The 15,085-nt window shown below is 45.9% G+C and overlaps 1 protein-coding gene across 1 annotated transcript in view; it reads right to left on the reverse strand.

The window, feature by feature from the left end:
• The window catches only part of PRCP (prolylcarboxypeptidase), a 30,515-nt gene extending 18,501 nt beyond the window's left edge, over window positions 1-12,014 (reverse strand). The window contains exon 1 of the mRNA XM_061457994.1: window positions 11,772-12,014. Coding sequence (XP_061313978.1) covers window positions 11,772-11,894 — 123 coding nt within the window. The 5' untranslated portion in view covers window positions 11,895-12,014. The remainder of the gene's footprint in view (window positions 1-11,771) is intronic.
• Window positions 12,015-15,085: the final 3,071 nt, after the last annotated feature.

Below are 15,085 nucleotides of genomic sequence, written 5' to 3' on the forward strand. Positions count from 1 at the left end.
TCCTGTGTGCACAGCAGCGTGGGCACCAGCCTCTTTGGGATTCCACTGATGTGTTGCTATTCCTGGTTTCACTCCTGACAGGCTGTGGAACTCTAGCCTACTTACTATTGATTTTGCTTCCTCTTATAATCTTAGCTTCCTCCATGTAAATTGCAAGTCCATAAGGGCAGGGACTACTGTTACAAGTTACCATTACACATAATGAAATAGTCATAGAATCACAGAATGGTTTGGGTTGGAAAGGACCTTAAGATCATCCAGTTCCAACCCCCAGCCATGGGCAGGGACACCTCACTCTAGACCATACCCCCCAAGGCTCTGTCCAGCCTGGCCTTGAACACTGCCAGGGATAGAGCATTTACCGCTTCTCAGGGCGACCTGTTCCAGCTCATAAAGCCCATTCCAGCAAAGTACCACTAAAAAAACCCCAAACTTGCACACTACCTGTGTCTTCATAGCAAGAGAGACAGAACCAGAAATGAAAGCTAAATAAAAATCAGTTTTGGAAACAGACTCCCTCTCTGACACTCTTCTTGTTGCTTTGTTTCTTCCTACAACACATTTATGTGTACCACAGCCTGCCAGGACAGAGGCTTCATTTCACTGACAGCTGGTAAGATTCTCCCATTTTTTTCTTCTGTATTAAATGAGCAAAGACAAAAGGAGAAAACCAAAGTTAGCTTTTGTTTATCTTTTCCATTTTAAATGCAAGGAACAAGGTGTTTCCCTGCTTTCTAGGCTGATACTTGCACAAGGGACAGCAGAGACTGAAGATTAGCATAAGTCTGTCAGAATGCATTATCACAGGATGCTCTGTGGAAGAGCAGGGAGATGTAAACTGCACCTTCTTGCATCATTTTAACCCACTAACTTGAAAGTCCTATACATTAAGAAAACTGGAAGAGGTGGACTATATCACTGTGATCTTCCTTGCTCCCCATTAATTCAGAGGTTTTGGTCACTACATTTACCACTTTTAACAAAACATCCAGACATAACAATACCCACAGGTCTCACCTATTCATTGATTCCAAATTCTATTCTACTAGAGATAGCGTAGAGCAATTGCTACCAGTTTTTCTTGGTTGGAATTAGCTTTGAGACAAACATGCTCCCCAAAACAAACAGATCCTTGCAATGGAGGGATGTCTTACTGTGACTATGTCCTTGTGAACATACTGGCCTTCTACTAGAATTCAGCTTCATGTATTTTGCCGCTTTTATTCTGCAGAAACTGTGTTACCTGCCCTTGGGAGGTTACAACTGTTTAAGGAAGTCTGCTTTTAGCACTCATTTATCACTTCAGTGATTAAAATCACTGACAAGGAAAGCCTCAGACAGGAACTCTACCCCCCCATCCTGAGTCACACAGTTTGGACAAGGCACTTGAAAGGACCAAAGGACATTTAAACAGCTCCAGGATATGCTGTAGGAAAGCACCAGCCTACTCAGGTCAGGCCCTGTCAGAAACAAACAGTATGTGATGAAGTGTTATTTTTATGTTGGAAACCGAAGCAGCTAATGAGAACATAAACAAACCGGTTTCAACTTCCACAAGCCATTAGTAGTTGTGTGCTGCAACTGAAACTCCAGATTCTGCTTATCATGCACAAATGAAGTCCATCAACACCATTTAGGCTTTACTGAGGTTGTAAAATCCTCCAGCAGCCACAGCAAAGATGCAACTCCTTGTTCAAATTCCTCCAGTTGAAGGACAGTCCAAGATGTCCCACAGGCCCTCCTGACATTTTCTATCTCATCTGAGTGCTGCAAAGCTCCAGCAGAAAGGAGAGAATGAGTGATGAAGGCAGGAGATGGCAGGAATTGCTTTGATCAGCTTTACTGCTGACACTCCTTAACCACACTCTCCATTTTCCTGCCACTCTGTTTTCTCCAAGCAATGGAGATGCATGGAGCCAAGAAGCAATCAGCTACAAACTACTACAGTGATAAGTAGCATCACAGTGATGTGATAAACATATCAAATATTCACATCACTGATGCTTCCATTCAAGGCATTATTGACCTGAGGAAATTCTTCCACAGGACAAGGGATGGGACAAGGCCTAGGAACAAACCAGTATTGTCTAAAGAGTGTTAACCTCACAAGGGTGAAATAAGCATGAAGACACACTATCCCAGCAAAGATACAATCATCTATGTGAAAGGTCTCTCAGACCCTTAACAGGCAAAGGCCTGTCATGTTTTCCATCTGCTTTCCAGATCGAATTACAAATCCATCACATTTGGAGGATTAACTTCAGAGGAGAGGAAAAAATTGGACGTGAACCTTCAGCATGTCACAGGTTAAACAGTACCAAAACATTCCAGTTTTGCTGAGAGTGTCCTACAGTTCTGAGCGGGGCTAATTGTTAAACCAAAGGCTTCAGAAAGTAGGTTCTATCTTCTCTGATCAAAATGGTTTTCATTTGAAAGGCTGCCTCAGTCTAACAAAGACATGAGGAAGGAAAGTATTTCAGATTCGAAGCAATATTTTGACGCAGTCAGATATTTAAAGCTTGTTCACCCCTGCCAAAAAAAAGGGCTACAACTTTCTACTTTACCACATATTTTTAAAGGATCAACTCAAGTTGCAATTGTTTTACTTCAGCTTTTTCAAGCTAAAAAGCAATTTGCTCTGTTCTATCATTCTCCCAGCTTTAGTTCAATCCTTGTTATTTATGGTTCATTCTCTACAGCTAATCCCTCAAGACAGGGGATCCAAGAGACCCACGTAGTGATAGCAAATAGGAAAACTGTCCTGTCATCCATATTGATATTCTTCTAATTCAAGGCAAAATGGCAAAAGCTTGGTAGCAATTTGTTTGTATTCAAAAGCACTGAATACCTCCATGAGGTCCGGTGCCAGGGATTTTACACATGCCACTGTGGATCAGTTATTTAATAGCCCCCCATTCTGATGAGCACTGGGGGGGAGCATTTCAGAAAACAAAGTATTACAGCAGCAATTAATCATCCAGGCCTTACGCAATAGTGAAAATACCACCTAGCAACTGCTGCTTTGTGAGCCTGCAACAGCTCTGAGCACTGAAGAACAAGTGTCTGCTTGCAGGGCTCCAGGGCTTTAGCAGACAGGATGATAGGAAGGCCAGCAGGGAAATAACATCCATGACTCCCTGTGGGTGAAAAGCTGCTCTACAGATTGTTCTACTTTACAATAGGAACATCCAGGTCTCCTGTCACAACCATTCCAACAGTTCTCCAGTGGCTGAAAAGCTCTAACAAACACAGATAAATGACGGGTCTTTATACCAGCACCCAGAATGAGACATATCACATATGTTCTCATAGCAAAGCAACACTTTTCTCATCTCAATAGATTTTTCTATTCCCATTTTCTCTTTTCACTGAAAAATAAGCAAGAGCATTTTGTTATGTACTGCCCTGTTCAGAACAGCCTCTGAACAACTCCACAAACATTACTAAAAGCCATTTGCCATCATCTTGTAGGACAGGAGCTCCTGCTCAGCTCAGGAGCCTGAAGGAAGTCTACATTCCCCTTCAGCAGCAGTGCCTTGCAGGACTGAAAACTGTATGGCCATGTATCATTGTACAGTAAGCACTACTGCAAAGCCAGCACTTCCAGTGTACCAGCATGCGTTTCTGAGCAGCTTCTGCAGAAGAGTCTACTTTAAGGGAGTCACGCAGCGGAGCAAAGCAAGCTGCTGCTTTGAACTATAAACAAAATGGTGTGTTAATGCTAGCTCTGCTTTCACCCACTTCCTCTAGTTCAGTCTGGCCTCAGTTCAAACGCTCCTGAAGTCAAAGGGACTGATGCCCATCACTTTCTGTTCCTGTTGTCTTGAAAGGAAGTTCCTGCATGGAAACTACCATCTAAGGCTACCTCTGACTAGTTTGTTTCACAATAAGTCCCCTCATACATGCTTTTTAGAAAGGTTTTTTTTGCTCTCAATGCAAGAAAACTTACTCCCTTTGGGAGCAAAATAAACTAGGAATGAAAGGAGAGGCATCATCAAGTCTCTGTATCAGCAGTCAGAGGGAGAAGCTAGTGCACAGGATCATATCTCCCTGCATGCTCACATCCCATGCAGGTCTTTCAGCAAACCCTCTCCTCTTTGGGAGACATAATTCTCAGATATTCCTCTACAAAAAGCTCTTCCAGATAATCTTCACCTAATCACTCTCCTTTAAGCTGACACAAGGGTAAGCTTGTACATAAGCTCTGCACAATGGCTGTAGAAGTGAATCACAGAATGCTTTGGATTGAATGAACCTTAAGATCATCCAATTCCAACCCCTTGCCATGGGCAGGGACACCTCACACTAGACCATGTCACCCAAGGCGCTGTCCAGCCTGGCCTTGAACACTGCCAGGGATGGAGAATTCACCACTTCTTTGGGCAACCCATTCCAGTGCCTCACCACCCTCACAGTAAAGAACTTCTTCCTGATATCTAACCTAAATCTCCCCTAAGTTTAAACCCGTTACCCCTTGACCTATCGCTACAGTCCCTGACAAAGAGTACCTCTCCAGTACCCTTGTAGCCCCCCTTCAGATACAGAGAAAGCCATTATGTCAATTTGAAGATAGAAACAACAGCCCAAAAGGATCAGAAGTTTTGTTCTTTGATCATTATCTGTGTTTAGAGAACAGCAGGCACACACAGCACAACTGACAGTACCAATGACACTTGCCAGTAGCACTGTCACAGTGCTGAGTATCAGAGAATACTCCCTGCACGCTTGGGCTGAACTAAAGCGTAGGAGATAGCAACTACAAATGTAAATAAAATAGAATTATCTCCACACACCACAGGCAGGGAGGATGGTAGGTACTGATTGTGCTGAGAAATGCAATTCCCATTGCTCTGTCCATATTTAATTCTCTGAATTCACATGCCTGGAAAACAAAGAAATGAACCATTTTGCAGGTATATGGAAGACAACCGAGTACAGCCCCTTTAAATGTCTTACAAGTTTCACTGCTTTAGGTATAAAAACTAAATATTCCAGGAGGCATGAAATAAATGCAAGGTATTTCTTCAATTTTTAAAGATTTAAGGCGAAATAATCAAGTGTGACCTCTTGGCTCTCACCAATTTAGCATAATTGTTATACATTATCAGCACAGCGTACAACTTCTTATGCTGTTGGCTAGCCTTGATCTCCTCAAGGTCAGATGAAGAACCCAATATGGAACACATGTTGAGTTTCATTTTCCTTCCTACCCGCCACCCTCAAAAAGATGGTATTAGTTCAGATCCAAGACTTTGATTCATAGACTCATAAAATGGTTTGGGTTGGAAAGGACCTTAAGATCATCCAGTTCCAACCCCCTGCCATGGACCATGCCGCCCAAGGCTCTGTCCAGCCTGGCCTTAAACACTGCCAGGGATGGGACAGCCACAGCTTCTCTGAGCAATTTGTGCCAGAGCCTCACCGCCCTCACAGGGAAGGACTTCCCCTCACAGGGAAGTTTAAACCCGTTACCCCTTGTCCTATCACTACAGTCCCTGAAGAAGAGTCCCTCTCCAGCATCCCTGTAGCCCCCTTCTGATACTGGAAGGCGGCTAGGAGGTCTCCACGCAGCCTTCTCCAGGCTGAACAGGCCCATCTTTCTCAGCCTGTCTTCATATGGGAGGTATTCCAGTCCCCCAATCATCCCCGTGGCCTCCTCTGGACTTGTTCCAACAGTTCCATGTCCTTTTTATGTTGAGGACACCAGAACTGCACACAATACACCAAGTGAGGTCTCACAAGAGCAGAGTAGAGGGGCAGGATCACCTCCTTCGACCTGCTGGTCACGCTCCTTTTGATGCAGCCCACAGCCCATCAGAAGCTCATGAGCATTTGGTAGAAGTCCAAATAACTTCAACGAAGTTAACAAAATTTATCTCATCCAATGCAGCTTGCAAACAGCCTGCTATTTCAGCCATGTGCAGTTGTTTGTTGTTCAGTCCTTCAACTCCACAGACATTGCTAAAAGCCCTCAGCTATCACCTTGTAGGACAGGAAGAAGTTCTTTATTGTGAAGGTAGTGAGGCCCTGGAACAGACTTTAATCAAGACAGTCTACCAGAAATCTGTGGCGCATTACAGCTTTCAATGGTTGAAGCTAGTGAGATTAAAACTGCTTATTTTCAGGGAGAGTAGTGATCATTGATGCTTTTTGTAGTCTCTAGTATTAACTGCTCACTTGAAGGAAGTTGTGAGGAAATTGTTTCCTGCTTAATTTGAGAGGCCAGTGTCTGCTTTGTGACCCACAGATAAGTAGTGCATAAAAATAAGAATTCACTGACAAGCTTTAACAAGTACTTCCCCCTTTTCCTGTCCACTGAGTAAGAGCTATTGTTTCTGCTTATAGATCTGGTTTATAGCTTACAGCTCCTGTTTGAAATCACAGAGTAAGAGCTGCCAAGTACTCCTGTACTACTTGATGAGTAAAACATATTCTAAGTAATTCACCTCAGAGACAAACATCAGCATCACTTCTTCTCTAAGCACTGAGATAACTTTTAATTGGTACCAAGGGGCTTCTGTAAAAAGCACTTTGTTTTTTCCTCCACCAGAAGTTAAATGTGCTACAGTATTGTGGTGCCAGGCATGAAAAACAAACCCACCTTAACCATTCCCAACATCTGCTGCTATTCTGAGTCACAATGAGATGCTGAAAAAGCTGCTAACCGGAATTAAAAGGCTCACAGCTGAAAAATACTCCATTAACATTAAATGGGCATATACATAACTGTTGTACATATGGTTTATGTGACACTGTTTTACATATAAGAGTGAAAGTGTCAAATACTGGAAAATCATAGGATCGCAGGTTGGTTTGGGTTGGAAAGCACCTTAAAGCTCATCTGGTTCCAACCCCCTGCCACAGGCAGGGACACCTTCCACTAGACCAGGTTGCTCCAAGCCCAGTATCTTGTTCTATAACTGCAAACTTTCTTCTTGTTGAATACAACCAATGAAACATTAGTTTCAGAGCAAAACTGCATCCTTAGTTTTGCTTAATTTGATAAATTAAGCCAATATTGTCATCAAAAAGGTGATCCAGTCTCTTCAAGGCACTTTGCTTTACTCTGCACATTCGTTTTGCAACCTGACTGAAGTCAAACTGTTCTCTTATGCAGTACTGATTTTCCATTGGAACAGGGAAATTCTGAGATTCACTGCCTTCCTCTACAACAGAAAGAGCCATGTCTGAAAGAGAAATGAATCCATCTTCACTTCTCCTTTGAGGTACTTCCCAGATTCTTTTCTCGGCTTGAAACCAACATTCTAATTTTTGCACTTTCAGGCATTTTCTATGCCTCACAACTTCAGTCTGTGACACAAAATTGGGTATTGAAAACACCCAATATAGCCAGAAAAGATCAAATTCCATTACATTTAAACTTCATTACATTGAAGCTTCAACAGAGCTTCCTTTTAGGTACCCATAACACGAAGTGCAGATGTGTTTTAGAGCACAAAGACTTGCATATGAATTTAGGAAATACTGACACAGGTATGAAATGTAGAAAGTTATTCAATGCAGTCATCTTCTAGAAATGGTGACCCAACTGACATGCAGTTTCAAAGACAACCTGCTGGAAGGACCACGCTCAGTAACTTGCTGAACAAAAGTCAATTTGCACTTGTTACACTGGTTCCTAGACAAATTCAAAGCAGCTCTCAGAGCAAGTGACATGCTTACAGAGTGTGACTGGGATGAAGGATCCACTAGCATATGAAGCCTCACACAGGCATCAAATCCAAATGAGTGATCCACCCCTTAAAATGACAGTTTAGCACTGAGAAGCCTTCAACTATCAGGAAATTTGAGGTATCATGCTCTCAGCATTTAAAGCACCACAAGTTCTCAGGCTATGGTTTTTGTAATGCTGGTACGTGCGTTGCAGGCAGGAACACAAACACAGAGGTGCAAGACAAGTCCCCAAAGGACAGAATGTGTCTGACTCCAGCTTCGTCACTAAGATATCAGATTATTTCAATTTGGGCAAAGAGAAGTAGATGACTATTGGATGCCTCATCAAGTCCTTCCAACGAATTTGAGTTGTGGTCATTGACACAGCTACCTAACAAAGAAGCCATTCAAAGAGCAGCAGTCTTCCTGCAGCTCTATACATCCTACACATGATTATCTCTGTAAAGATCAGTTTTGGATGGATTAATTTAACACACAAATTACAAGCAACCTATCAAAACAGAAGTGAAAATAGTCTTGCCTATAAAAATCACACTAGTACATGAGAAAAGGAAACCAATTTCCCCAATACAGATACAATCTGTTGACAAAGATGTGGTGATGGTAGAGTTTCTTGTGTTTCTCCTTCAAAGGCCATCTATTAATCCAGGTCAGCATAAAGCATCTTTATACTGGGGTTGTTTCACTCATGCATTGGAGGAGTAGGTCTGAAAGGCATCAGTTAGCTTCAAAGGAGAGGGAAATCACACCCAAAAGCCAAAGTAATAAGGCATACACATGCCAGTACACAGCTAAGATCTTGGTCATACTGACACAGGCATTGCTTGACTTATTTCTCAATATTCCAGACTTTAGCCCCATCCTCAGGGATCTCTGAGACTTTAAACGGTAAGCAGGATGAAGCTCAATGTAAATGAGAATTGAGCTGAACTCTCACCCTGTTATTTCCCCATTTTTAGGAAGGCAGACCTAAATAGCACTGCTTCTCAGTAAAGGTTGATGCTAAGCCCTCAAGCAACACCACTGGTCTACAGGACTTCATGCCAAGAGGCTCCATTTAGAAGTTGTAATTGCAAATGAACGCTCTCAGCCTCTGAAATTCAGCTCTCCAATGTGCAACACAAATAAATTGTGCTAAAGAAGGTAACTTTTAAAGCAACAGAATTCATGCAAGGAGCCTGTTTAGACTTCTCCAAGTTTTCTTTTGTAGAAGTATTAAATATTCAAAGACTCTAGTTAAAGATATTTTAATGTAAATAGGTATAAGAAACATTTCTTTTGTGACTACATTTTTTTACCATATTATAAACTAATTTTTATATGGCATGGTTTTATATAAATTATTTCAACTTACCAAAGGGAGAAACAAGAATCAAAACAGGAACTTTACCTAAGAAGAACAACTGGGAAGCACAGAACAGAGGCAGATGATTCATGTTGTAAGCAACTATAATGTAAGTAATTAAACCTCAATAATCCTGAGAGGTGCCAGAGTATCACCACCCCTATTTAACATGTTAATCATGGCAGTTAAGTTCCACTACAGAATCACAATGTAATTACAAGCTCCCTGACAGCAGCTCTGAGTGCATGTTTCATAAGGGCTGCTGAGTTCACCTATATCAGTTCTGCATGTTAAGCTGCTGATAAAACACTGTCTTATGCCCTCGGTGTGATTAGACTTCCCATTCTAACCCTGTTTCTTTCAAGGGCCAGGCATCAGCATCCAAGTCTTTGATGAATACAATTAAAAGTACATGGATATAGACACATTTTCCACCATGTTCAACACTACTGATAAGTTTTTGGACAAGGAAAGCAAGGACTTCAAGGCCCGGGAACAGGACCCCTCTTTCCCGCAGCAGCCACTTTCAGCCAACATTATTTTACTTGAATTACGAGGGGAAGAGAACACAGAAGAGACTGAAGGAAGATGTGGCACCAACTTTATAACAGGATATTACTGGCACTCTTCTCTCAACCCTTATCTACCTCCCAAAATCCACATATCTTGGGTACACAGCAGCTCTGCAGCTTTGCTGGCAACTGGAGGGCACAAGGGCTGTCTCTGATAGCTGAGACAAACCAGATGATGACACAGCCCAGAGATGGGATGAGGACAGAGGTGTGATAACACAGTGACAAAGGGTGGTTCAGACCAGGGCACAGAATTAGTATCACTGATACTATGATAGCAATGTGGAACTACTGAAACAGCAGAACAATTAGGTGTCAGGCTTGGAGTTACAACACTACCAGAGGATTGGCATCCCAGCCAGCACTGACCACGCACTGCAGGAGGTATCTGCAGTATGTCACCAGAATAAGCTTCAGGGTTATTAGAGGAGTTAGTGGATGGACCCGGATCTCAAGTCACTACCTGTGTGATTGAAATTAGACAGAGATGCTGTCAAGACACAGGAACTCCGTGATTTATGGAAAACTGGAAGAGGAGTGCTCCCAAACCAGTAACACTGTCTGGGGGAGAATATAATCTCACAGAATGGATTTCTCATTGAAATTGTTCCACCTCTCACACCTCAGATGACAGGGACCTTGACACTGAAATTATTCCATAGCTATTTAGAATAATCTTATAAGGATTAGTTGTTTCATTCATGCCTCTTGTCTCTGAAAGCATAGTCTTCCCATTTTGCTCATTCCATTGTAAGTTCACCTTCTACAGTTTAAAGAGGAGAGCCAGGAATGAGCTCTTAGGCAGAAGTTCCTCCCTGTGAGGGTGCTGAGGTGCTGGCACAGGGTGCCCAGAGAAGCTGTGGCTGCCCCATCCCTGGCAGTGTTCAAGGCCAGGTTGGACACTAGAGCAACTTGCTCTAGTGGAAGGTGACCCTGCCTGTGGCAGGGGGTTGGAACTGGATGAGCTTTAAGGTCCCTTCCAACCCAAACCATTCTATGTTCAACCGCTGTATCACCCAAGATGCCTGTGAATTAAACACTCTCCTTCCCACCGTCCCATACATAGACCAGGGAATGAAATTCAGATGCAGGCTACAAGTCTGATTGCAATCAAAACCAGAGAACACTACAAGTGTCCTCTCTCCTCACTGCACCTCTCAATGAGGGGAGCCATCATATCCCATGCAAAAATCAGGTTCAGGACACATGAAGATGCAAACACCCCAACATGTACAAAGGAACTGGTGACTGTTTCCATGAAAACCTGTAAATAAGTGGTGTTTCAAGGGACCACAGCAGCACGTGGAGCCAACGTTGTGGATCTGCCCATGAGCTGGGGACTTTGCCCAAATTGCAAAGAGAAACGTTGGAGCAGGCAGGAAAACAAAACTCAGGTTAACAGAAACCTGTTCCCTATTTAAAAGGGACAAACAGAAATCACACAGCAAACACCACCAGGGTACAGCTGGCCCCTCTCTGCCAACACACTGGGCAGAATGCACCGAAAAACAGGCTATGGTGCTAGTATATGGTGTAGAGATCATAGCATCAACTGGATTGGAAAAGGCCTTTAAGATGATCAAGTCCAACGGTTCCCCAGCACTGCCAAGGCCACCACTAACCCACGGCACTGAGGGCCTCATCTCCACGGTTTGTGAACACTTGGAGGGACGGTGACTGCAGCCCTGCCCTGGGCAGCCTGTTCCAATGCCTGAGCACCCTCTGGGGCAGGAATTGTTCCTCAGCTCCATCTAAACCTGCCCTGGTGCAGCTTGAGGCCGTTTCCTCTTGTCCTGTCACTTATTACTTGGGAGAAGATACCAACCCCACCTCACTCCATCATCCTTTCAGGGCAGTTGTAGAGAGTGATAAGGTCCCCCCTGAGCCTTCTCTTCTCCAGACTGAACCCCCCCAGGTCCCTCAGCCATTCCCCATCACACTTGTGCTCCAGGCCCTTCACCAGCTCCATTGCCCTTCTCTGGACCCGCTCCAGCACCTCAATGTCTCTCTTGTAGTGAGGGGCCCAGAACTGAACACAGGATTCAAGGTGCAGCCTCACCAGTGCCCAGCACAGGGGGACGAGCCCTGCCCAGGCTGCTCAGCACCTCCCCTTCGGCGGGACACTCGACACTGCACGGTCTGACCGCGGCGGCTCCTACCTGCTGCGTGAGGTACCGCGTCAGGTAGGTGCGGGTCGGCAGCGCAGCGCCCCGGCGGTAGCGGGGAGCGGGCAGTGCGGCGGGCGCGCCGAAGAGCAGGAGGAGCAGGAAAAGCCGCAGCATGGCCGGGATGAGAAGCAAGGACCGCCCGGCCGCCCCGCCGCTTTATACCGGCCCCACTGCCCCCGCCCGGGGGCTGCCCGGAGCCGGCGCCGGGAGGGAAGGGGGGAGCGGCGGGCGGTAGGACCCAGCGCAGAGGGAGAGGCGGGTCCACGCATGCGCCCATTCCCCTATGTGCCCCCCCAATGGGCGGGGTTATCCACACACGTGTGAAGAGGGTGGGCACTAAGGAGCGGGGCATTCCGATTGGTTGCGGAGTTGAGGGGAGCTCGCGCGCGCTTTTCGCGGTTGGCTGCGGCGTCCCGCAAAGAAGCAACGATTGGCTGCTGGAAGCACGTGATTCAGTCCTTCGGTAGGCGATATTTCCGGGATCGCTTCGGAGCCGGAGCCGGTGTCGGGGCCGAAGCCAGGGCCGGGTAAGGGACACGGGACACGGGACACGGGACACGGGACACGGGACACGGGACACGGTCTCGGTAGCGCCTCCCGGCGTCTCCATCCCTGGCACCGAGGAGAGGTGGCGCCGGAGGCTGCCCGTTCCCTTGCCCTGCAGACAGCGCTTCACCGCTTCCCCTCGGTGTCGGAGGACAGCAGCGCTGGAAGAGGCGCACCGGTATGAACGGTAATGCTGGGGTGACCGGAGGGTTTCTGGGGTGTTGAGCGCAGCTGAAAGCACCACTTAAAGGGTGGGAGTCGGGTGAAGGGCAACTAAGATGATTAAGGGAGTGGAGCATCTCCCTTATGAGGAAAGACTGAGGGAGCTGGGTCTCTATAGTTTAGAGGAGTCTGAGGGGTGACCTTATTAGTGTATATAAATATATAAAGGGGGAGTGTCACGAGGATGGAGCCAGGCTCTACTCAGTGGCAAACAATGATAGGACAAGGGGTAATGGGTACAAACTGGAACACAAGAGGTTCCACTTAAACTTGAGAAGAAACTTCTTCTCAGTGAGGGTGATGGAACACTGGAACAGGCTGCCCAGGGAGGTTGTGGAGTCTCCTTCCCTGGAGACATTCAAAACTCGCCCGGACACATTCCTGTGTAACATTATCTAGGTGTTCCTGCTCCGGCAGGGGGATTGGACTAGATGATCTTTCGAGGTCCCTTCCAATCTCTAGCATACTGTGATACTGTGAAGCTTGGGAGCTCCTCCCGGCCTTGAGCTCCCCGGCGCTGTGCCCGGGCTCGCTGCTCGCTGTCTGCTGCCGGGGGCATCTCGGGGATGGAGTGGGAGAAGGCTGAGGGGTAAAAAATGCGATGTGAGACCGGTTAACGGCTCGTGTGCGGCTTGTTTGGTTTTTGTTGGGGAGTGTTTAAGGCAGCGCAGTCACTAGAGGGCACCAGGCACTGACAGGAAACTTGATGAGACCTCAGGGCTGTTGAACTCCAGAATGGTTTGGGTTGGAAGGGAACTTAAAGCTCATCCAGTTCCAGCCCCTGCCACGGGCAGGGACCCCTTCCACTAGAGCAGGTTGCTCCAAGCCCCTGTGTCCAACCTGGCCTTGGACACTGCCAGGGATGGGGCAGCCACAGCTTCTCTGGGCACCCTGTGCCAGCGCCTCAGCACCCTCACAGGGAAGAGCTTCTGCCTAAGAGCTCATCTCAGTCTCCCCTCTGTCAGGTTAAAGCCATTCCCCTTGTCCTGTCCCTACAGGCCCTTGTCCAAAGCCCCTCTCCAGGTTTCCTGTAGCCCCTTTAGGCACTGGAGCTGCTCTGAGGTCTCCCCTTGAGGAGCCTTCTCTTGTCCAGGCTAAACCAGCCCAGCTCTCTCAGCCTGGCTCCAGAGCAGAGCTGCTCCAGCCCTCGCAGCATCTCCATGGCCTGCTCTGGATTTGCTCCAACAGCTCCATATCCTTCTTATGCTGGAAGCTCCAGAGCCAAACACAGGACTGGTGGTGGGGTCTCAGAAGATCTGGAATGACAGTGAGGAGAACAGTGAAAAGCTTTTGCAAATAAGAGCTTTTAAGGTGTCCTTTAATTCAGCTGCAGAGAACAATTTGGTCTTTTAATTTGTGAGTCTGTGGTTTGAGGTATTTTAGGGTATTTTTGTCTACATGTTTCTGGTATCTGCTGAGAAAAAAAGTCAACTTTCTAAAATAAGAGAGGTTTCCTAAAACTTGATATTTTGGATGGTGTGCTAAGAATAGAGGCAAGCTAATTCTGCAGAAAAGTAACACTGAATAAAAAATAACTAATTCCTATTTATTTAAACATTTATTTTATCATTTATTTGTCAGATGCATACAGCTCCTTTGTTGAAATTGATGGTAAACACAGTAGAGCTGTGCCTTTGGCTCAAAGGGCATGAGTATTATTGCCCTTTTGAGATTTTTTTTCTGAGCATCTTCTCTTTTTAAAATCATCACCAACCGTATCCTGGGCCGCATCAAAAGGAGCGTGACCAGCAGGTCGAAGGAGGTGATCCTGCCCCTCAACTTTGCTCTTGTGAGACCTCACCTGGAGTATTGTGTGCAGTTCTGGTGTCCTCAACATAAAAAGGACATGGAACTGTTGGAACAAGTCCAGAGAAGGGCCACGAGGATGATCAGGGGCTGTAGCACCTCCTGTGTGAAGACAGGCTGAGAAAGTTGGGGCTGTTCAGCCTGGAGAAGAGAAGCTGCGTGGAGACCTCATAGCTGGGGAGGGACTCTTCATTAGGGACTGTAGTGATAGGACAAGGGGTAATGGGTTTAAACTTAAACAGGGGACGTTCAGATTAGATATAATGAAGAAGTTCTTCCCTGTGAGGGTGCTGAGGCGCTGGCACAGGGTGCCCAGAAAAGTTGTGGATGCCCCATCCCTGGCAGTGCTCAAGGCCAGGCTGGACGGAGCTTGGAGCAACCTGCTCTAGTGGAAGGTGACCCTGCCAGTGGCAGGGGGTTGGAACTGGGTGATCTTCAGGTCCTTTTCAACCCAAACCATTCTGGGATTCTGTGTTAATTACAAGTGTAGAATAATTTCAGTTTTTAACCCCATGTTGTGACTTTGTTCTAAATTAAGGGAAAAATCAGAAACTGATCTGGTGCAGTGCTGTGCTCGGGTTCCAGTAAAGATTCCCTACATACCAGTGGGAATTTGCATGACTTGTCTGCAGAGGTGTGTGAATATCATGAATGCTTTCTTCTTATTACCTATCTTCTATTTTTTTTCTCCTTATAGGATTAACAAAGGGTAATAGCAGCTGTTGCCTCAT

The sequence above is a fragment of the Pezoporus flaviventris genome, unplaced genomic scaffold (assembly GCF_033815535.1).
Source record: "Pezoporus flaviventris isolate CSIRO_AGI_PZ_B2104156 unplaced genomic scaffold, CSIRO_AGI_Pfla_v1 ptg000025l, whole genome shotgun sequence".
Classification (NCBI taxonomy): domain Eukaryota; kingdom Metazoa; phylum Chordata; class Aves; order Psittaciformes; family Psittacidae; genus Pezoporus; species Pezoporus flaviventris.